Consider the following 23,886-nt stretch of genomic DNA (forward strand, 5'->3'; position numbering starts at 1 on the left):
GTGGCCACCAATTGTATTTTTTTTAAATCAGAGGCCAGGAGACAGGTCCTTGTCAGGTTGGCTTTAGGGTCCCCGTTCTAGTCTGCTTTCTGTGGCTGTGGTCGAACCTCAGACCAAAAGCACCTTGCGGGATAAAGAATTTATGTGGCTCACAGGTCACAGTCCATCAGAGAGGGAAGTCAAGGCAGGAGCCTGGAGATGGGTACTGAAGCATAGACCACAGAGCAACAATGCTTACTCCTTCTTTTCTTATACCGCAGACCCTCCTGCCTGGGGTTGACTGGGCCCTCCTGCACCAATTAGCAGTCGAGAAAATGCACCACAGGCCTATCAGAAGGAGGCAGTTCCTCAGTTGAGGGTCCCTCTTCCCAGGTGTGCCAAGTTAACGACTATGAGACTCCCCAGTTGTAACCTCTGATGCAGAATATAATAAAAGAGTCAAGAGCCACAGAAGCACCCAGATACGATTTCAAAATATAGATTTATTTATTAAGGATTATTTAATTTCTGCATAAAAATCACCAATTGTTCCTCATTGGGTTTTTTTCTTTTTTTCTTTAACACACATCAATTCTTTCAGGGTCTGTTTACCCCAATACTTTAAAAAATAGAGCTCTTTTTAGCGCCAGAAGGACAGTTAAGGCAGCAAGGTAGTTTCTTGGGTCTCCACAGCTGGAGGGCTCCCATGACAGGCAGTTTCTTAGGTTGGAGAAGCCATCCCTGAAGATAATAATTATGCAGGAGAATGCGAATACAGTCTCGTATGGTCACCTGTGTGTGCCTAGTCACTCGTTTGAAAAGGCTTGCTGGTACATTTCGGCTTTAAAAAAAAACAAAAAACAAAAAACAAAAACCTGTCTGACCAGACAGAGTGCAAGAAAAAGAGAGAACAGGGCTGGCATGGCGGATGTGCAGCCATGTGAGGGCTCCCACCAGCTTGCTTTTTTAAACAGACACCACAGTCGGGCCCCTGCTGAACTTCCAATCAGACGCCGTTGTCCTCCAAACATCGAAGACATCCTTGGGCCAGATGGACCAGGTTTCTTTGCTGGGTGAGGTGTATGTCTCCCCCGAGCTGGGCAGAGGAAGAGAAGACAGAAAACCCTAGGAACTGATCGTTAGCCACGTTAATTGGTTTTGACCACACTGGAGGGAAGGGTGTGCTCAGCCTGGGCTGCTGGGCAAACCGGAGTTAGGTGTTTATTGCTCCATTAGAACAGGCAAGAAACAAACACAAAAGCAAATGACCTCTAGCAAGCTGCGGCTGCCCCTGCAGACCTGGGCTGACCTGGAAGCTGACCCGGGGACCCCAGCTTGATTCACAGTGATTCGGGGTTGCTTGCTCCCACTCGGGGCTGTGTGTCCGGGCGCCTACACCGTGTAGTCAAGCTCCGCGTTCATCTTGGTGTACATGTCATAGATGGCGTCGATGGTGGCCGTGTAGTTGACCAGGAAGAGGCGGACCTTCTCCAGGCACTCCTCCTCCGTCACGTTCTGCCCCTTGGAGAGCGCCTTCAGGAAGTCAGACTTGTAGGGCGCTGCGTACAGTGCAGCCTTGAGAGGGAAGAGGGAAGGCAGGTGCGGCATTAATGGGGCAAGACCAGGCTGGCACACCGGGCACCCAAGGCTGGCACACCGGGCACCCAGGGCTGGCACACCGGGCACCCAGGGCTGGCACACCGGGCACCCGGAGGCCTGAGTCCCTGACACTTGTGCTGGGCTAGTCTCTCTGCTTATGTTGGAAGGGAAAAGAAAAGAAAAGTGCATGTTCCCTCCCCCTTTAAGGGACACCAGCTTGGGGGACAGACAGACAGACAGAAGACTGTAGCTTGTGCCTCGAGTAAGTTCCTTAGCTGCATCCACTCAATTTGGTTGCTTCTGTTAAGATTAGGGAGGAGATAGCCAAGCAAGGTGGCACACCTTTTAGTCCCAGCCCTCGGGAGGCAGAGGCAGGAGGAGCTCTGTGAGTTGGAGGCCAGCCTGCTCTACAGAGTGAATTCTAGGCCAGCCTGGGCTACATAGTAAGACCCTGTCTCATAAACACAAAACCACACAACAAAATGATTAGGGAGGTTGTGTGAATCACCCCGCATGGCACGGGGCACACAGGTGCCCAGTGTAGCACCAGGCACACATCTTTCTGTCCTGGGCTAAATTTGACGGCTGCTTCAATACTTCAAAAGGCAGAGAACCAGAAACTCACAGAACCTAAGAGCCTTAGAGGACAAAGACGCAGCCAGATAAAACACCCAGACCCTGGTTTGTGGGGCGAAGGGGGGGGGATCACACATGATGAAGACAGTAGTTGCTTTGGGGCCCTGAACCTAAGCCACATGCTGCACACTGTGCGGAAGTCTGGAGGTGTGAGAGACGAGGCCACTGAGGCTCGGGGAGGCAGGCTCCCAGGTGCCAGCTTTTATTTCTGAGATGGGTTCTGACTATGTTGCCCAGGCTAGCCTAGAACGCCTGTGCTCTACGATCATCCTGGGAAGAGGTGCGGCTGCCAGCCAGGCCCAGGCTGAACCGTGGGACTTTGAGATCATCATAGGGCCGAGTGGGAAACAGCGCCCACTACTGGTGCACCTGCAGGTGGCTGGGGTGGCCCATGGGACACTGTCATTCCTGAGGGTGTGAGAGTGGGCTGCTCAAGATGACCCCTGAACCTAGCCATGCCCCGGTAGAAGGCCCAGGGGTGGTCACACTTCCTGCGTCATGACCTGTTCTTGCCTGAACCCAGCCTGCCTTGGGACCCTTCCTGTTAGAGCCTGGGATTCCTGGGGAAGGAAGGGGTAGTGTGACGAGGACATCGTGAGGGGCAGGGTAGCCAGGAACATTTAGGAGGCCTCCCAGCCTGATGAACCTAGGGCCTCTCAGCTACCCAGGCTGGCACGAGAGCCCTTTCCAGGAGCTGTGGTCAGTATCACCCCAACATAGGCCACAGTAAACTGAGGACCGGTCTTTACAGCAGCTCTCTCCTTGCGGGCAGGGCCCTTCTTCCCCTCTGTGCCTGGGGTGAGAGCCCAGGGTGAGAGGGGAGCTAGTGAGGCCAGCCCACCATCACCCTGCAGGGCTTGAGTCTGCGGACCTGTCTCTTCTCACAGCCATGGGACCAACAGGCTGAGGGACCCGCAGGGACGCTAAGGGGCACCTGCGGGCACAAACAGGGTTGGCGTGGTTGCCCGAGGGCCTCAGCGCACCAGCTCCATCTCCTAGCACAGGCGAGTCCTTCCCGGGGTAAGTGGGAAGGAACCCAAGTCTTCTAGTCCCCTGGGGGCTCACCTTGAAGATCTTCTGCACCAGCCAGCCGTGGTACTTCTTGAGGGCCATCTCATAGGCCTTGTTGGCGTTTACGCGGATGAGGTTGGGGTGGTTCTCATCCCGTTCCCCGTCGCAGATGCTCTGCAGGAACACCTGGATGAAGCGCAGGCCCCTGTGGTCCAAGGGGACAGTCATTTAGGACCAGGGCCCGGAAGAGTGCACGTGCAGGGGAGCACCTCCCCTAGGTGAGGAGGTACACATTCTGAGCAATGTGACGGCCCAGCTCCGGTGCGGGGCGCCTTTAAGCAGAGCCCATTCTGGGTCTTTGCGGCCTCTCGTGGCCTAAAGGATGAAGCCAGTGTGACCCTCGGAGGGTTCACAGGCCAGAGATAGATAGTCAGGCACACTGCCTCCCAGGCTGTTCACCTCTACTGCACAGCGAGTCCTGCCTAAGATGCTTCATGGGGCACAGCAAGAAACCTGAATAGAAAGCAGTCGCTGTGGTGATAGATTGCATGCCCTGATAAACTTTGCCTGAAGATCAGAGAGACAAAGGAACAAGCCACATCTTCTTATCTCGAGGACTCCTCAGCCTGAAAAGCCTCTAGTTCCTGTCTCCTCGCCGCCTTATGTATCTTTCTCCGCCCAGCCATCACTTCCTGGGATTAAAGGCATGTGTGCTTCCCAAGTACTGGGATTAAAGGTGTGTGCCACCACTGCCTGGCCTCTATGTTTAATCTAGTGGCTTGTTCTGTTCTCTGGTCTTCAGGCAAATTTATTAGGGTACACAAGATATCACAAATCGCCGCCAGCCCTGTAGTGCGTTAAGACAACAGGAAAATTCCCAGAGGCTCCTATGCTGAAGGCTTAGGTGTTGCTGTGAGAGGTGGGGTCTAGCTGGAGGAAGTGAGTCCCTAGAGACTTCCTGCTTCCTGTCAGTCATGAGATGAGTAGCTTCTTCGGCACAGTGCTGTCAGGAGGATGTCTTGCCTCACACGGGGCCTAGAATCAGGGAAGGTGACCAAGGGCTGAGCCCTCAGAGACCGTGGGCTAAAAGGACCCCTCCTCCATCTGACCCATTCCGCCATGGCCACAGAAGTGAAATGCACATGGGGCCAATCTGGGCCTACCAGCCGCTCCACGGCCAAGTGCCCTTTCTGCTGCTCGCCAGCCTCCTGCCTTCTCTACCCCTTACACAACCAGACTGGACGCCAAACAAATGCCTCTGCTCCCTTCCTGCAGGGGGCTGGGGGTGGCCCAGGTGAGGGCTTCTGGAGCAGGCCACTGAGAGCAGAGCTCCGTCCCGGCTTGTCCTGGCTGGAAGCGTCTTCACATGACAGGTGCCCGTCATACTTCATCTGTGTTAGGCTCCAGAGCCAGCACCGCCTTCCTGGTCACTCACAGGCCCACAGGTGACTTAGGTATGAAGAAGGACATCACCTGCCTTGCTACTGCTGGGTAAATGGACTGGGGGATGTTCCTCAGCCCTGGCCTGCAAGGCCTGCTGACAAGGTCAGGCCTTGAACCTGGGGCAGCTCTGAGAGCAACCATACCCTGATGACCACCCGGCCTCACTTCCGGGAAGCCAGCTTCCCCAGGTCTGGTTCACCAGAGAAGCATGTGTTGGGGGCTGGGGGATGGGCTTCAGGGGACAAGCTGTCCTCCTAGGTCCTGGCCCAGACCCCTGAGACGTCAACAGTGGTGAGCGCTGGAGGGCCGGGCAAGGGTCCCTGGCTTCTTAGCAGCTGCTGGAATCCCACAGCTAGAGGATTCTGGAGCTGCTGGACCACTGACAAGATTCAAAGCAGGGACACACCTGTGCAAAGTCAGGAGATCTACTCTATTTCTGTCAAGAGTCACAATACACAAATCCACCTGTGCACACACCACATTGGCTACCTCTGTGCAGGACACCACCCCTGCTCAGAGGACCTGGATTGTGACCTGGCCTCCAGATGCCCCTGTGGCCTCCTCCGTGGGGACTCACAGCGTCTGAGAATTATCAGGTGCATAAAGAACGGAGAAGACTAAGACTGGAAAATGTACTTCCCCTGCCGTCTCTGAACAGGCTAGAACCGGAAGTGCCACAGCTTGTCCCCGTGAATCTATCAGCCTTTGGAAGTTTCTTGTAGCTATTAAATGGCAGTGTTGGCACCCCTTGCCCAACGTGGCCCAGCCACGCCCCACCCCGAGGCCATCACCCACCTTTTCAGCCACAGCAGTGCCAGCGTGGCCCCCACTTTGGGCCACTCGGCTCCATACATGCCCTTCTCCACTTCCAGGATGTTCTGCAGGGTCCTGAACTTGGCGGGGTCGGTGTCGTACACGGCTTTGATTTTCTGGAATAGAGCACAGGTGTCCTCCCATCACAGACTGCCCCACAGACAGCTGCCGCACACTGAGCCCGAGTGTCCCATCCTGTGGGCGCTGCCACCCGCCTGCTCATGGGTACTGGTGCCACCCAGGAGCCTGGGTCCCGGAAATGCTCCAAGTGCCTCACGCGGTCATTTTGGCGACCCTGACACCGCACTCAGAACCCAGTCAACGGATGAGGACACTGAGGCTCAGGGGTGACGCACGCCCGTGTCCAAGGCCACAGGTTTGGGGCAGGGAGTGGGCCCTTGCCTGACCGGCTCCTGAAGCCATGTCTTCCCACTGCTATTGATGCCGTCACGGACATCAGAGGCCTGAAGTCCCACAGTGAAGAAGGATGGACGCAGGCAAAGGGTTCAACGCTGTCCAGACAAAACAGCCCCTGAACTGGCGCCAGATGGGTCTGTCGAGACTCCAGCTGAGTCTGAATCGCACCCGTCACTTTCCCGCTGTGTGACCTTAAGTGAACCATCAACCACTCTGAGCTTCAAGCTCCTCATCTCTGTGAAGACAGTCATAGGGGGACCGGGTTCGAAATCCTCTGGGTTGGAGAAATGAGACCACACAACGGGTCCCAAGTCCTGTGCTGCCCTCTGGGTGCTCTCTGCATGGGAGAGTCAAGCTGACCATGGACTTGATTTTTTTTTTTTTTGTTCTTTTCTTGGCGGTGGAGGCCTGACTAGATAGCCCAGGCTAGCATGGATCCTCAGGCCTCAGCCTACGTGCTGGGATTACAGGATTGCCTGCATGACGATGCTTAACTGGAGGGGTGTGTGTGTGTGTGTGTGTGTATATGTGACTACCCATGGAGGCCAGAAGAGGACACTAGATCTGTGGAAATGGAGTTACAGGCACTTGAGAGTTGCCCAGTGTGGGTGCTGGAACCAAACTCCAGGCCTCTGAAAGAGCAGCAAGCAGCCTTGACCACTGAGCCATCCTGCTAGCCCTCCACCTTTATTATTATTATTATTTTTTAAGACATGGCTTCTCGCTGGCTGGCCAGTGACCATCAGGGACCCACCTCTCTCCACTCCTCCAGCTCTGGGGTCATTCTTGTGCTGCCCAGTAATGCTTTTCTGTGGGTTTGGGGGTCCTAACTCAGCCATGCAGGTTTGGAACACGGAACCATTCCCCCATCTCTGGAGTCCTTGTTAGGCGGAGGGGGTGGCAGAGTGTCAGGCCAATCCCGGACTGTGTGCTTGCAAGGGGGCACTGAGAACCTTGGCCCTGCGGGGGAGGGGGGGCGGGACTCCACGGATCTCTGCCCTCTTCCCTGACCTCAGGCTGGGAACCGGGCTGGGGCGGGTTCAGACGCCTGAGGGTGAACTTACCGTGATGTTCCCACTTATGTCTGCCTTGATGGGCGTGAACACTGGGGACCCAAGGCAATCTGGCAACAGAATGAGAAGAGAGATTTAGATTCCCAACCAAGATGGCATTCAGAACCACCACAGGCCATGGTGTGTTTAGGGCTCAGGAAGGATCATTTATAAGTTTTCAGAAGGCCGGCCCCACGGCCAAGTGAATTCAGGGAGTGCTGGGCTCTGGGTGGGATGGGATTGTCACCCCAGAACTGGGCGGGGCCTCTGACTGGGCGGGGCCTCTGACTGGGCGGGGCCTCTGAGGCTGCTGGGGTTGCTCTCCCCAGCACGGATGGATCCAAGAGAACGCTCTGCAGTGTCCCGTCTGCAGTGTCCAGCGCCTAACCACGTGACCTTGGACTTGCCTTGAGTCCCACTCTCCCGGCAGGGTAGGCTTGGGCACTGCGCTTCATCTGAGCTTCAAGTTTCCCATCCTGTGAACAGGACACACATCCTGCCCTCCCTGGAGCTACCGCGTTTCCATGTGGGAGGTGGGAACCTTTCTTGGCAGGTCCCAGGAGAATGGGGCGCAGTACAAGCCGTGACACCTTTGAGGCGCCTGGCCATGCGTGCTTGGAGGGACCGCCAGGCTCCACAGGGGACGAGAATTGCGCTCTGCCCCCCCCCTTCGCTCTGCCCCTCTGGCAGGCCATACCACAGCCCGAATACCACAGCAGCCAAAGCTGCTCAGAGAGGAGGGTGCGGGCCCTCGGGGGTCACATTCCAGTACTGGCCTCACTCACCCTCTCCCTGCTGAGAAGTGGGCTTGCTAAGTCTGAGTCAAGGGCACCGGGCAGGCGCTAAACCCACAGAAGGGAGACACCGCCGCTGCCCTGGAGCAGACAGGCGCTTAAGGGCTTCCCGAGTATGACAGCAGCAGAACTTCCACAGGTCAGATTCCAGTGAGGGCGACCAGCACGTGTGGCTGGTCATCTAGAATACTCTTTTACTGCCCGCATGAAGAGGTGTGAGCTGGAAACACCTGAGAGACACACCCCAGACACAGTGGGATGAGGAGCCAGATGGGCGGTAATGAGACGGGCCGGACATCCCTGCCTGGGGCCAGTCTCCCAGACTGCACATCGGTTTCCCCCCATTGTCAGCTGGGGCGCTGTGCACTTAGGAGGGTTGGCACAGGGATCAGAAATTAGGATTTGAGGCGCACCAGTCAGGCCTGTGGCATGCACCTGTAATCCCCACCCTCAGGAGGCAGAGGCAGGGACGCGGAGAGTTTGAGGCCAGCCTGGGCTACAAAGCAGAGTCTCTGGAAAGAAACCAAGAAACGGTGCTGCATCTGGGCTGGGGGTCCAGCTCAGCGCAGTGGAGGTTAGCCTCTGCCTAGCACATGTGAGGTCCTGGGTGTGACCCTCATCACCAAAAAAACTGAATCAAGGGCCAGAGGATGGCTCAGTGGTGACCTCAGTCCCAAGCCGGGTAACCGGAGTTCAATCCCTGGGACCCACGTGGTAGAAGTAGAGAACAGATTTCCACAAGTTGTCCTTTGACCCCCCCACTCAGGTGCCATGGCTCACACGTGGCTGCTCACACATACAAACAAATGCAAGAATCAGTTTAAAAGAAAAATACTTCACACCTACTTGGCAAGGTGCCCAGTGTGGGGCACACACCGGGAAAGAAAGGGGTGTGGATCAGTCTGTGACCTCCTAGCTCTAGGGTCAGGTTTCCCAGCCCAGCAAAATCCCTCTGGACCTCTGCAGAGTGCAAACCCCACCGTACATCCCACGGTCCACTCTTTTTCTTTCGGGGAGATTGCGTTGCGTAGCCCATGGTCCTCCTGCCTCAGCCTCCAAACGCCGGGATGCCGGGTGTGTCCCACCACATCGGCCCACTGAAGTCCCTCATGGAGCCTAGGTCGCTGCCGCTGGTGCCTGCGGGCTGTCAGCCCCTACTTCTCAGAGTCCCCGCGGGCTCCTGGTAGTCTGTGCTCACCTCTGTGGCGCTTTTCCTGGCAGGCCCCTCTCCCACACTTCTGCGCATGTGCGTGTGAGGGCCAGAGGCCCACAGTGGCTCCTTTCCTAATCGCTCTCCTTGCCTCTCTCTGAACCCAGGGCTCACTCACTGGGCAGACATCAAGCTCCAGCGATTCTCTTGTCTTCACCCCTCCCCACCCCGATACAGACAGCCCAGGTGTGGTTTTGGCCCCTTGGGTACCAGAGGCATCCAGATTCAGCCTCAGTTTACCAACCCCGCCCTTCCCCTTTGTCTACACTCTAGCATAGTTTGGATGACCCCGCCCCCCCACAGTATAAGTTTTAAGCACCCACCCACCCACCCAAGATGGCAGAGGGTCTGTGAAGGAACTTGGCTTCAGTCTTTCTTCCTGTAAACTGAGACTAGAACTCCCGCGCGGGGCAGGGCTGCTGTGCGGGGAGATACGGGCTGAGAACATGGCAGGTGCTGAGTGATCATCAACCACAGCCTTCAAAGGGAGATGCCGGGAAGCTGGGCTGGATGGCAGAGCGTGGGCAGCCACAGGCTACCGTGGGCACAGCCGTGGTGTGGCGCTGAGCGCCCGCCCTGGTGGCAGGCGGGAGAAAGGCTTATTGTTTGCCATTCTCCTGACGGTGCTCGCTGAGGGTCACAAAGCAGCCCGGGCCCTGTCCCCACAGCAGCCGTCAGGGCGTCCATTCTGCTGTGGGGGAAGGGTGCGGCGGACGGAGGCAGATCGAAGAAAGAGAGTGGGCCTGGCCTGTCGCCCCGGCCTGCTGGAGACTGAGGAAGGAGGGTCATGAGTTCTAGGCCAGCTTGGGCTACAGAGTGAGACCCTACCCCAGCAAGTAAAAGATGAGAGTGTGGGGTCAGGGTGACCCCAGGTGGATGGGCAGGAAAGGCCTGGGGCGGTGTGCCCCTTGAGGCAGGCCAAACAGGCCAGTGGCACCTAGAAGCGGGGTCTCTGTGGTTAGAGGGGAAGCTGCCTGTCACTTTGGAGCCAGCCGGCTCCGGGTGTGAATTGTGACTCTGAAATGGCTTTGACAAGTGACATAAGAACTCTGGGTGTGAACCCTTCACTTCCTGCAGCCCAGAGGTGCAGCCCAGGTGGGTAACAGGGCCACAGTGACCCACGTTAGCTCTCTAGAACGGCTCTGTTGGTGTGAGCTCCGTGCTGGGGCAGGGACCCCGGAGCATGGCTTGAATCCCCACGCTCAGCGCTCACCATGGCCTTTCTAATAGTTAAGCCCATGCTGGCCCCACCCAGTTACCTGTTCCCACAGCCTGTCGTGAACAGCTCCCCCAGACCGGGCGGGCGGGCAGGCGCAGCCTGCCCACAAACCACCTTTCTTGTCTGGCTAGTTTTACAGTTCCCTCAAACTCGTTTCACCTTCTTTCGCTGTCGCCGCCGCCGCTGCCCGGAGGGAGAGGGCACTTGGAAGGTTTTCCAGTTTGTCCTGTGACCCACAGGAGGAAGGGAGCTGCCTTCAAAAACAGGAAGGACCACAGTGCCACCACCTCCTCTTGTCACACAACAGGCCCCAACAGGCAGGCTGCGTGGGAAAGCTGGGGGGCGGGGAGAACACCGGGGAAATGCCTCTCATACCTAATAAAGGCATAAGAAAAGGTCAATAAATCTGCTTAGAAAACCCAAGAGCGTCTCATAAGAGGCTGTCGGCACCAAGTGGGGCAGGAAGCAGAGAAAGTAAATAAAGGCTGTTTACTATCTCAAATATATAAAGAGTATTTACAGAACAATAAGAAGAAAGTTCTTTAGAATGAAGAATTCACAGATGAAATAAAAAGATGCTTCATCTCAGTGAGAAAGAAGAATATACAACTAAATGGGGATCTCTCCATTCGCTGAGTAATTTTAAGCTATACCAGCTTAACCGTTCTCCATAGCATGTATTAAAATGTAGCACAGGGGGCTGAGAGATGGCCCGCAGCTAACAGCACTTGCTGCCCTTCCTGAGGAGCCAGCACCCTACCCTGTGTCTCACCACCTCCTGTAACTCCAGCATCGGGGGATCTGACTTCCCCTGTGGGCACTGTAAGGATTCTGGCACTTTATTGCGTCATCAGCAGGCGACTGCATCCCAGCCTAAAAGCCGGACATGCACCCCACACACTCTCTCGGTCTCTGTCTCTTTCTCTTTCTGTTTCCTCTCTGCCGGGCCTGGCTTCTCCTGTCCTGTCCCCTCTTCTCTCTAATAAAGCCCCTCCTAACTCTGGTAACCATGGCTGGCCACTCTTCCGCCACTGGCCAAACCAGCGCCGACCAAACCAGCACAGTACACCCTTTCAGGTGCCCCTTGACATACTGCATATTCAGATACACATACACATGAATTAAAATAAACCCATAAACGGAACCCTGATGTTCCTGCTTCCATAGAGCAAGCCGTTTGTATCTTTCTAAATAGAGTCATCATAAAAAACAGAAGGGGTGGCCTGGTGACGTCACAGGCTCCCTCAAACCTTCACGACGGGCACTGCATTGAATGTCTTCCATCTTTTTAAAAACACTTCTGGGTCCTGGATGCCTAACTTTTCCTCTCTGCCTGCAGAGTCCAGCTGTGCCTTCCGGGACAACTGTGCCTGGACAGGGGCCACCTAGGGTCTCCTGCCTGGGTCTCCAGCACGGCACAGATGGCTGACATTGCCCAGAAAAGCAGAACTGTCCACCAGCCAACTTGTCACTACATGCCACCCAGAAACACTCATTTCCTCCTTCAACACAGTTGAACACAGGTCATTGTACTCAGCCCAGCCGGGGTGTGGCCGGGCATCACAGACAGCGCTTGCCAAGCATGTGCAAGGCCCTGGGTTCCAGCCTTGCAATGTGGCGGTGCATGCCCACAGCCTTGGCCTTTGGGAGGCTTGAGGCAGGAAATATCAGTTCAGGGCCTGCCTGGGTGACATAGTAAGGCTGAGTGCCCCCTATTCTCCCTCTCCAGAAAAGACGGGTCTGGAAATTTCCATCCTAGGTGTTCCAAAGGTCTTTACTGCCTTATTCTGCTATTTGTGTGTACGCTCACGTGGGTGCACAGGCGTTCAGAAGTCAGAGGTCAACCTTGGGTGCCATCTTCCATCTTTTTTGAGACGGTAAGCGTCTCTCATTGACCTGTGGCTTGTTAAGTGAGCTAGACTGGCCAGCCAGTGAGCTCCAGGAAACCACCTATCCCAATCTCCCTGGTGCTGGATTACAAGCATGAGCCACCACACCTGGCATTTTTACATGGGTTCTGGGAATTAAACTCAGGTCTTCCTCCCAAGCCCTATTTGTCCATTCTCTGTCTCTGTCTCTGTCTCTCTAATAAGACTTCAGGGATGCAGGCTAGCCTTGAACTTACTTTGTAGCTAGAATTACAGGCATGCAGCTTTATCTGTCACAACAAAGGGTGTTCCTGTTGTCCCAGTTTGGAGCAACAAAGAGATTAGCCATGTCCTGACACTCCCACCCCCACTTCCTCTCAGAAATCATTTTCATTTAAGAACAAAATGTCATCCCAGTTCTTGGGGGCCAAGGCAGGAAGATGGAGGGTTGAAGCCCAGCCTGAACCACATGGCCAGACTCTGTCACAGGTAAATGAGCAATCACATGAAGAACCAGGATGCACTCGGCTTTTGATGAGACACACCTAACTCAATCCCTGAGCGCTTATTTCCAAGGAGTGGTCACTATGTGGCAACAGACGCTGTGTGTGTGGGGAGTTTCTGCTGGGAATGCCTTTTTTCATAGCCAGATAAAAAATTTGTTAGACACTCCCAGCAGATTAATGTTACAGGTCCTGAGTTACAAGGTCAGAATGGGTGGCTCAAATTACAGCTGATGGAGATGAATCTTTTATTAATTGGGGAGGGGTGTCCAGGCTCAGGTCATAGGCCAATTCTGAAGGAAAGAACACGGAGGACGCCCACATTCTAAGGCAGGCTCTGCTCTACATTATCTGCCTACAAAGGGGAAAAGGCCAATCCAGAGCCTTTAAGAAGCCACCCTGCATCTGCACACTGTCTGTCCACAGTGGCCCTCTTTAATAACAGCCAGCCTTGAGGCCAGGTGTAGTGACACACACCTTTACCCTCTCTGCACGCAGGAGGCAGAACTAGAGGCAGGAGGATCTTTGTGAGGTTGAGGCTATTCCTGGTGGTCTACATAGTGAGTTCCAAGCCAGCCAGGGCTATATAGTGAGATCCTGTCTCCTGCAAAAGCCAGCCTTGAGTTGAAAGCACAGTTGAGAAAATCTGACTTGCTGTGTGACCTGGGGGAAATTAGCTAATGTCTCTGAGCTACACTGCTTGTTAGTAAAATAAGAGTAATGATTTGAGGCTTTGGGAAGGGCTCAGCACAGTTCCTGAAAGGCACCTCAATAAAAAGTCTTATTCATTCATTCATGCATGCATTTATGCATTTATTTAGTATGCCTATTACATATCACAGCATTATCTTTCTCAACAGGCAGGGCTTTCCAAAAAGGAAATCCAGAAAACAATGATCTTGGTTGTTCGGAAAGCTGGAGACTGGATCTATGGTGGAGCGTACGTGCCTAGCATGCACAACTCGGGAAGGATTAAAGAAGAAATCGGAGAAGGGAAGGAGGAAGAAACACTGACGGACTGAAGAGGAAAAGCCAACCGAAATCACCCAAGCATGACTTCCAGAGCGTTACAGGGCGGGCTTGGGTGGGAGTAAAGGGATGTCCTTGGAGCAACAGCGTGTAGACTACTAGGGAGCCAGGGGAAGCCGACTTCGACTGTCCCGGGGCAGGCAGGAGTCTGATGGTCCCTGAAAAGAGCTTAGAAAGCTTAGCTACATTGTAACAATAAAGGGAAAGACCGACTGAGTAAGAATGTAACAGAAGCAGGGAGACCTGAGTAAGAATGTAACAGAAGCAGGGAGACCCACAAAGCCATTTTAAAAACAGAAACAATGAAACCTGAGACCAGAGCCACAGGTTCTGTCGCTGTCACATGTCCCCATCCAGCTTCCCCTCCCCAGCCACACCGAAGCCCAGTTAGCCGTTGCCCAGAAGAGGACTTCCAGCTTCCCCTCCCCAGCCACACCGAAGCCCAGGAAGACGTTGCCCAGAAGAGGACTTCCCACAGAACACAGCTGTCCCTGAAGATGCAGGGCTGACTGCCCTGCCCCAGGGCTGCGTCCGCCTAGAGGACCTCTTTAAGAAACGCCCCGATTCCCTCGTTCCTTCCTTCCTTCCTTCCTTCATAAGGGTTAGAAATGAGTTTCCAGTCACTCCCACGCTTGCCCCTGAGAGCCATCTTAAAGGAGGTCAGGCTAGCTGTGATGCGGACATACATGTGTTTCACAAGATCCTGGGCCAGGAGAGCTTCCATCTGGACACTGCCTAGCCACCTCTGCTCTGCCGGGGGTGTTGGGGGGGGAGGGGGGGGTCAGGTCACAGGAGGGCCTGACTTCGGCTCCTGAGAGATTCCAAGCACTGTGTGTGCCTCCTCCCTCTGCAGAGCAGGCGAGGAGGTGCCAAGGTCCACAAGTTCAGGCACACACTTGGCTATTTCCTTTGCTCTTCTGCTCTCACACTAACAGAGAGGCCTGGACCTCAGAACCAGATGTCCTGAACAGGGAAAGGCCGACGAGCCATCTCAGGAGGCCAGGGTGAGCAAGCGGAGGACGCCGGGGCCCCAGACCTACTCTACATGGCTCTCAGCTGCACTGGAGTGATTCTCAGGCTGGAGCAGCCAAGAGTTGGCCCTGGGCCCTGGCAGTCAGTCACCAAGGCTCAGGAATGCCTTCTCTGCGGCAGAGCCGCGTTTCCCAAGGGCTGTACTGCGTGCGCTCCGGCAGCCTCTGTCACCCAGGCGAAGGTGGGGTGACTCCAGCATCAAGCACCATCGGCACCTTGTGAGGTCACCCCCTGGGGGCTTCAGATGGCAAGTGCATGGACATGGACTGTGTGCTTCTACCCAGACGCCAACAGAACTCAAACCCGATGGGGCTCAGCGGGACGAGGACATCGTCCACGTTTCTTGCCACCCACTTATCCCAGGTGTCCAGGGTACGGGTACGGGAGGAAACTAGTTGGATCCAAAGTCACTGCTCCCCTCTGCACCTCAAAGGCAGCCATCCTGTGGACTGGCAACAGTCCACACTGAGCCAGGAGGACCAGCGCTGGGCAGGGCTCACCATGCCTCCCTCTGATACCACACCGCTTACAGGACTTTCAAAGCCGAACAAACCAGGACAGGAAGGGTCTCTTCGGCTCTGTGTCCCCTGGGGTACTGTTTCACCTTCCAAGTGCCCCCCTACACCAGCACAGTCTATGTCCCCTGTTTCACCACGAGGACCGTCACCAGCTTCCCGGAGTGGAGGGGGAGCACAGTCCCACCGCACCTGCCTTAGAAGAGTCAACATGCAAACACCCCTCAATGGACATGTAAAACACGACGGGGCTGTGGCCAGGGGTCCTCAGCCCCCAAAAGGGCTTGGCGAACCAGGGGAGTGTCCTAGAGATCAGGGTGCAGGAGGCACTTCCCACGTGTTTGGTCTGTGCATCCCGATTAGAGGAAACACTGTCCTGCTTGGGGTTCCCCCAAGCCTAGTGGTCCCTGCACCCCAGTCGTTCTAATTGGAACAGCAAGAAGCAAGAGCCACAGGCTCAGAGTGGCAGGAGGGTGGTTGGCAGAAGTCCCCGAGAGGGACACATGGGCATCTACTCTGCAGCTCCCAGGCCACTTGCCATGTGGCAAAGTCACTATTATGCCAGCAAAGCTACTGGACTTCTGCAGGGGCCCAGCAGGCTGTGTCCACAGGGGCTCTTCTTCTCCTCTGCTGGACAGGGAGCCAGGAGCACTGTGTGAGCTGTCCAGAGGCCTGAATTCTGGTCTCGGTAGATGGGTGACTCACTGGCTGTGTGACCTTGGCAAGTTTTATAACTTCTCTGGCCTCGGTTTCTCGGGCTGCAGGAAGCAGAGGATTCTGAGATTCTAAAGTAGCATCGCCGCCCACCCCCAATGGAGCAGGCGCTAAAGCAGAGGAAAAGGAGCGCCACTGTTCGGACTCAGGAACATTTACTGAGTGGCAGGCACCCGCAGATCCCAAGGACACTGATGTAATTATGCTAAGAGTCACAAATGAAGGAAGTGTACCCCAGCATTAAAACCTCAAGAAGTGAGGGGAAGAAATCATGGCCCTAGGTTCCTCCATCCGGGGCTTTTCCTTAGACAATGACAGCTAAGAGTCGTCATAAGAGTCACCTCATGGACCAACTTTGATTGACCAAGAGAAATATGCTGAGGCTGTATCTATGCTCAGAGGGGAAAACAGAAGTGTGATTGATTAGTAATGCCTGTCACATGTGCAGGATGGAGAGAGGGTATGGCTTCTGATTTGATCATGTCTTTTAACATGGAAAGAAAAGCCGAGCATTTTTGGCAGGAACCTAGAAGAATGGGAATGGAAAAAACAAACAAACAAACATCTCCCCCCAAACCTCTTTCATGCAGCCAAGTGTGGTGCAGATTGGTAACGCCAGCACTCTGGAGGCTGAGGCAGGAGTGTCACAAATTCAAGGCCAGACTGGGCTACAAAGGGGCTCAAAATACTAAAAAACTAAGTAAAGAAAAAAAGGATGCATTCAGCAAATGCTGCAGCTCACAGTGTCCTGGGCACTGAAGTTATTCAGAACCACAGAACACAATAGGTTCTAGGAGCCACAGTGGGCAGGAAGGACTTTCTGGGTAGGGTTAGAGCTAGGCCAATTCCTTAAGGACCTGTGGACTCCAGCCAGACAAAAGGAAGGAGGTGTGTGGGTGGGTGAGTGGAGTGGTATGCAGAGTGAGGAGAAAGGCTGGCACAGGGAACGCTCTGGGGACAGTGGCACAATGCCAGCTGTGGACTGGGAGTCATTCAGAGAGCTGGCCACAGAGATTTCAGGAGAGGGCAACAGGGAACCACTGAGGCTTCTAGCCACGGAGGGACATCAGGCCTCCTGGACTCTAGAGTAGCTGCAGAACTGACCTAAAAGATAAGAGAGCAGGAGTCACAGGTCAGTCTTGTAACCGATCAGCCGGGAAGATCCAATTACTGGGTCAGAGGGGAGAGAAAAGATGGGTGAAGGACCAGCCTCTAAGTGGACGTGGTAAGACCTGCATGAGTGCAAGAATTCAGGCTAGAGATACAGAGGCGGGGTGAGTCCCCACGGGGATGCTGTAAGCCAGGGGAGCAGGCTGCCATGTGGCCCACACCCATAGGAGCAGAGAGAATCAGTGTTGACCCAGCCCAGCCGATGATCCCAGGCCACACCCTGAGGAGTTAAGGTGGTTGTTCCAACAGGTCCGAAGCCTTCCTGCCCTTGGATCCAGAAAGTTCTTCTAAGGTTGAGAAACACCCAAAGAACTAGGCAGGAGAAATAGACCTGGCGATGTTGGCAGCAGAATTGTCCACTACAGCAACAAGCAAGAAGCCATGCAGGTGTCCAGGATGAGGGGATTGCTAAATCGTGGCCATGTTCATGTAGTAGAAGCCTAAGCCACTATGGATATGAGAAATGACGTAGGAAGACAGCCTCACTATGTAGTTAGAAGGAAAATGAGGTTGAACATCTCTCTCTCTCTCTCTCTCTCTCTCTCTCTCTCTCTCTCTCTCTCTCTAAGATATAGAAAGAAGAATCTAGAAGGAAAATATTCTGAAGTGACGACGGCAGAGGGTTGTTCTTCAAAAATCCTACTTCAAAAGGCTGTGAGATGCCAAGAGAGTAGCTCACAACTGTGATGCCAGCCATTTGGAAGCTGAGGCAGGAGAACCGCCTTTGAGACCAGCCTGGGCTGCACAGGGAGTTCCAGCACAGAGTGAAATCTTAGCACAGAAAACCAACCAAACAAACAATAGGCTCCTGAAACTGAGTATGGTGGGCATGCCTAGAACCCCAGCAGCTTGGAAACTGTGGCCAGTCCATGCCACATAGTTCATTCAAGGCCAGCCTGAGCTACAAGACCCTGGTTTCAAAACCAATGTCTGTGAAGGAATTAAGTGAAACAATTAATCCATATTAGATCTTTAGCATCTAGTAAATGCTCCATAAATGGCAGTCACTTTTGGGTTTTGCTGATTTGAAAACCTGTTCTCAAAATGCCTGAGAGGCTCCTTGTGGCCATCACTCCAGACCACCAGCTGTAGTTCAGGGCCACTGTGCCTGGTTCATGCAAGCGATTGGGGACACTCCAAAGATGCAGGCCAAGACCCCACTTACAGCTGACAGTGGGTCTCCTAGGCCAGGGTGGGAGAACCCTCCTGAAACCTGAGTCCACAGGAGAAAGCTCCACCCAGGAAGAGCGCTTTCAAAATGTTTTCTTTTATGCAGGTGCCAAGAATGACCCTCTTTGGTGAACAATAAAAGGCTCTAGGGTGACCCATGCCAGTTAACCCTTCATAGGCCAACTCCACAGAAGCGCTGGTCTAAATGGTGCTTCTGTCCACAGCTGTGACATCCACAGCCCAGGATGGCAGCAAAGACAAGGGTCCTTTGAGACCAGGAGCAGGGAGGGAGGGACACTCCTTTGCCCTGGCTCCAGCTGCCTCCTCCCATCTCCTCCCAAAGCAGCCAGGCGCTCATACCCACAAGGGGTGCCCCCAAGTGCAGAGCTGATATGCCACCCCAGTGAAGACAGGGAAGCCATGCCATTACCACCATGGAGCCACTGACAGGGCTGCAGCATTCTGAGTGCTGGGACTCAGAATGTGTTGAGGGTGTCCAGAAGCACCTGGATAGTGCCCTGCAGCATTCAGCACCACACACACCAGCAGATACCCACTAAGGAGCAAAGCTGCCCTCACTCGAGAACTACCGGCTCCCGTAGAATCCGAACCCAGGACAGGCTGGCTCTAACTAGCAACTACTCAGAGAACCAAGGAGGAAACGAACACACAAAACGCAGTGTGGTCGGGGTGGACGAGACGGCTCAGCGGGTAAAGGAGATTGCGGTGAAGCTGGATGACCCGAGTTCGATTCCCAGGACCCATATGGCGGAAGGGAAGAACTGACTTCTGAAAAGTGTCCTCCAGGCCCTGGTTGCCCATAAATACATAAATATATTAAAAAAAAAACATAATGCGGTCATATAAATCAAAGCTAAAGCCAGCAGCTCCCTGCCTGGAGAGATACTGAGATCTCCAGCTGAGATACTGAGGACAAGCAGGTCCCATGCACTCAACAGGTTTGACAGAGTACCTGCTGGCTCATGCTCAGAACACCTGGGGCACAGCAGTAGCTGAGGGAGCCCAAGAGCCTGCTCTTAGGTCACGGCTCCTCCCCTCACAGACAACTGCACTCAGGGTTAGGGTGAACGCCACCTGTCAGACATCTATGGAAAGGGCCCCAAATTAGATTCAAGACCTTCATCATCCAGGGCTTCCTCTCCACAGCACACCTCCGCTCTTACAAGCCCTCATTTATCCCCCATAACCAGCCTAGACCAGCACCTCCATTTCACAGACAGGCACTCTGAGGCTCAAGAGGAAAACTGGTGTCCACATCTGCATGGCCACATGGCCACACAGCCGCGGTGGGAACTACTGCTCCCACCGAGTCCTAAGCATCTCCATGAGCCAAGCAAGGGACGATGTGGCTGTCAGACGACCTCCTCAGGCTAAGGAGCCCCAAGGCTCTGCCCAAGCGTGGGTTTCAACTGGACTCTGCCCCGGGGGCTGGTGTCATCCGGCAAAGTCACCAAGTGAGCTAGCAGGGTAGGGCACTGGGAGCATCCCCACGAAGAAGAAAGCAAGGCTCGGGTTGCACCCTTTGTGGACTGCAAGGCAAAGGGCAGGGCAGGCGGCATCGGTTTTCCTTCCACTTTCCAACAAGGCCTGGGCTGGAGGAGGGGAGGAAGAGGGTCTGAAACTGGACAGGGACAGGGGGACGGGGCGGGGGGGGGGGGGGGGACTCAGGCTAACACTCCTAAGAGCTTCTTCAACTTGACATATGGAGGAAGGACTCCCTCCTCTCCAAGCCAGAGGGAGGGAGGGATTCGAGCTAAGCACCTTGCCGCTGACATCACCCCCACGACCCCACCCACTCCCCTTCTCCTGACCCCTTTCCTAGACCGAGGGAAATCTTTTTCATGACTTCCTCTGAAAAGCGCCCTTGAGTTCTGCAGCTCCATCTTCAAGCCCTTGGAGGTTGGGGGTGGTCTTTGATCTGGGGAAGGGAGGGCTGATTTCTTTTAAGGGTCGGGGGAGAATTGAGAACCATTCTGAAAGGGACGGGGTGGAAAAAATGAAGCCGAAGAGGAAGGCGTTCCGGGGAGCCGGGGGAGGGTGGGTGCAGCATGCCCCTGGTGCAATAGTGAGGAATGTTCCGTGGGGAGACGAGGGGTGAGAGGGAGCGCTGGTGGAGAAGGGCTGGGGTGCATCTGAAGGGAGTGAAGGGGCCAGAGAGATCTGGGCAGGTGGGAAGGGCTGGCGGCGCCGGGGACTCACCGAAGAAGGGCGGCAGGTGGGCCACCGCCTCCAGGAAGGGCCCGGTCTCGATCTGCCGGTCCGCGGGCAGCGGCTTGAGCAGGTGCTCGGCCAGCAGCGCCATTTCGGGGTCGAGGCCCTTGGTGATGCCCCAGCCCGCGCCGAGGGCGTCCGCGCCCGGGCTGTCGCCGCCCGCCGCCTCCCGGGACGCCAGCGTCGCCACTTCCGCCCGCGCCTCTCAGCGAGCGCCGAGCGCCGCCCGCAGGCCGGAGCCATGGAGCGCTCGGCCCCGCCCCCCGGGGGCTCTGCCAATAGGCGTCCACGGCCTCGCCCCCTTGACCAATGGGAGCCCGTCTCCCCCGCCGCCGCACTGCCATTGGTCCGGGGGCGGGGCTTGGAGGAAGCGCGGGCGGCGGGCCCCAGGTGAGCCGCGCCCAGGTGAGGCGCTGCACCGCCCTCCTGTCACTGGTCACCTGGGTCCCCAGCCTGGGGTCCTGGCCGGTGTCGCTCTGATCCCGACCCGCTTACAGTCCAACCCTCCTGGCGGGGCCTTGTTTCCCAATCCCGGGTCTTCCAAAGGTCGCAGGTTCATGCCTCCCGCAGCCGCAGCACCCGGGTTCACCCGCAGCCACCATCCAACCTCGCTGCTGTGCCCTAAAACCCAGAGCTCAGTGCACCCCACATCCCTCGCCGTGGAGAGCCTGGTACTTCGCCCACACTGAATATTCAAGGGTCCTGCCCTGCGCGGCTGCTGCTCACAGTGCTGGGCACCGAGGATGCAGTGACCATGTAGCTAAGTTCCTTGTCCTGGAGCCAGCCAGCAGTCTAGTCGGGACTCCGTGCAGCAGCACAACACGCAAACTCATAGTTCCAGAGCTGGCTTGTGGGTGAAGAAAACAAAGCAGGCTTGAGGGTGTAGGTCCTGCCTTGCATCCCAGCACCGCATAAACTGGATAGGGTGCGTGCCTGTGACCCCAGCGCCCAGGAAGTGGTTGTCCTATGTTACCTAAGGAGCCCTGGGACCAGGCTGGGGCAGAGATCCTGTCCTTAGATAAATAAACAAGGCAGTTGGATGGACAGAGAATGGGGTCCGGCCAGCACTTCTAGGGGGAGTGACATTGGTCTGAGAGTTGAAGGGATGGAAGGGCTTGAGCACAGTCTTAAACTGAGAGACATAATGGTGCGGCCAAGGAACCAGAGAGTTGATGAGGAGTGGGCTGGGGAAAGAGACTGCTAGGACTGAGATGGGGAAGGCGAGCAGGGGCCGGGGTGCAGTAAAGACTTGGTAGTTTATGAGGGCAGTGAGAGATTGCTTGTGCCAGAAAAGCATATGCTAGACCTTGTTAAATGATTTTAATTTACCCTTTCAGGGGTCAGGTGACAAAAGAGATTGATCCAAACCACAGGCGTGACCCCCGGTGGAACCAGGAAGTCACGGTTTGGGAGAGAGAGGACCATTATTATTTCTTGCTCACACAGACTATGACGTGCTCCATCAAGTTAGATTGTCAATTGATAGGAGCCAGAGCCACCAACTTCGCCTGGTTCCCACCCCACCCAGCCTCGCTGCCTCAGGCATCCCAAGATACACTCTTACTAAAGCTGCAGTAGTCTCCCTAGAGCTCCACCTCTGCCAGAACCCCACCCACCTTCCAGACGCCTCCATCCATTCCACAGAGAGATAACAGCCTGCGTGGGGCCTCTGACATCAGATGACATCCCGGTTTCTCAACCTGCTCATCCCAGCCAAGCCATTCTAAAACCACGTGTGGTACAGGAAAGCTGATCTTTAAGATAATGACTTGACGTCTTGAGAGAGGTCCTGCGTGTGGGTTTGTGGTGTTTTGAAAGTTCATTCATCCTTCCCTCCTTCCAGCCACCCATCTACCCAAACATCCCTCTCTTCCTCCATCCACCCATGTACCCATCTACCCACCCTTCCCTCCTTCCATCCATCTGTCCATCTGTCCATTCACCTACTGATCCATCCAACTCATTCCAAAGTGTTTGCTCTCCACTTGACTCTTGTCGTCCCACAACTCTCGAGGGTGAAGGCTGGCAAGGCAGTGCCATGAGCTGTGTGTGGTGTGCTGAGCAGTTGGGCCGAGATTGGAAAGTTAAGGGTCACACAATCCATCTGACGGATGCTATCAGGCTGTTCATCTCACCAGATGTTGTCCTTGGGTGTTCATTTTTCACACCCCACAAAACAAGTCTAAAACCTGTTTTTTTTTTTTTTTTTTTTTTTTTGGTTCAAAAAAAACACTTTACACATATTGGCTACTTAAAAATTTCATAAGCCACACAAAAATATTTCCTACCTTTTCTTTCTCCCCACCTTCCTTCCTTTCTTCATTTTCTCTTTTTTCTTTTCCTTTTCCCTTTATTATTTATTTACTTCTGTTTGTTTGTTTGTTTGTTTTGAGACAGGGTTTCTCTGTAATAGAGAAACCTTGACTGTTCTGAAATTCACTTTGTCCAGGTTGATCTCAAACTCACAGAGATCCTCCTGTCTCTGCCTCCTGAGTGCTGGGATTAAAGGCGTGCGCCACCACTGCCTGGCTTATTTTTATTTTTTATGTTTCTTGAGATAGGCATTACCGTACAGCTAAGGCTGGCCCAGCATCCACTCTGTAGCCCATGCTGGCTTCAAACTCCAGGCGAATTTTGCCTCAGCCTCTCAAGTGCTAGACAGTTAAAATACAAACAAAACAAAACAAAACAAAAAAAACCCACAATCTTAAATTCTCAAACATGTGTACAGTCACTGGATTTATCTTATAGCTTGTCACTGAAACGATCTTAAAATACTTTAATGCTCATCTCTCCAAACAAAGGCATCCCACAGAACCATTGTTCACCCACGAGCAGGGAATGAATACCACTCAGCAGTCTCGATTTGTCTTTTGTGTCTAGGGCCCTAGTCCAGAATCATGTGTCTTGTGCAGTGTGGCTGTCCTGTCTATTGGTGTCCATCAGTCTGGAACATTCTTCAGTCTTTCCTGACTCCCATGACTGAGATCTTTGAAGAGAACAAGCGGTTTCTTTGAAGAGTGTTTGTCTGAGGTCTTCTGTTTGGATCACAGGTTCTGCATCTCACAACGCAGCAGCCACACACTGGGTCCCCTCGTTGTACCCTACAGGTACACAATGACACATGTGACTTCAGTGGTCCTCTACTGAAGTTGTTGGGTTTGGTTTGGTTTTTCGAGACAGGGCTTCTCTGTGTAGCCCTGGCTGTCCAGGAACTCACTCTGTATATCAGGCTGGCCTCGAATTCACAGAGATCCACCTGCCTCTGCCTCCCGAGTGCTGGGATTAAAAGCATGTGCCACTCTTGCCTGGCTTTTTAAAAAATCTTTTTACAGGGTCTCATGTGTAGATCAGGCTAACCTCAAACCCACCGAGAGCTGCCTGTTTATGTGTGAGTTTATTCTGAGGGCTGAGATTACAGTGTGTGCCACTGTCATGGACTCAGATCTTAATTTCATCATCTGAGTAAGGCAAGGCCAC

General features: G+C 54.5%; 1 protein-coding gene across 1 annotated transcript; it reads right to left on the bottom strand.

Moving 5' to 3' along the window:
- Positions 1–462: 462 nt before the first annotated feature.
- On the bottom strand, positions 463–20,599 carry LOC114681327 (glycolipid transfer protein). The gene is made up of 5 exons (XM_028854776.2): positions 20,395–20,599; positions 6,963–7,021; positions 5,464–5,597; positions 3,280–3,430; positions 463–1,554 (listed from the first exon to the last, which is right to left on the bottom strand). Exons 1-5 carry the CDS (start codon positions 20,495–20,497, stop codon positions 1,372–1,374), a joined length of 630 nt encoding a protein of 209 aa, XP_028710609.1. The 5' UTR covers positions 20,498–20,599; the 3' UTR covers positions 463–1,371.
- Positions 20,600–23,886: the final 3,287 nt, after the last annotated feature.

This window comes from Peromyscus leucopus, chromosome 23 (assembly GCF_004664715.2).
Source record: "Peromyscus leucopus breed LL Stock chromosome 23, UCI_PerLeu_2.1, whole genome shotgun sequence".
NCBI lineage: Eukaryota > Metazoa > Chordata > Mammalia > Rodentia > Cricetidae > Peromyscus > Peromyscus leucopus.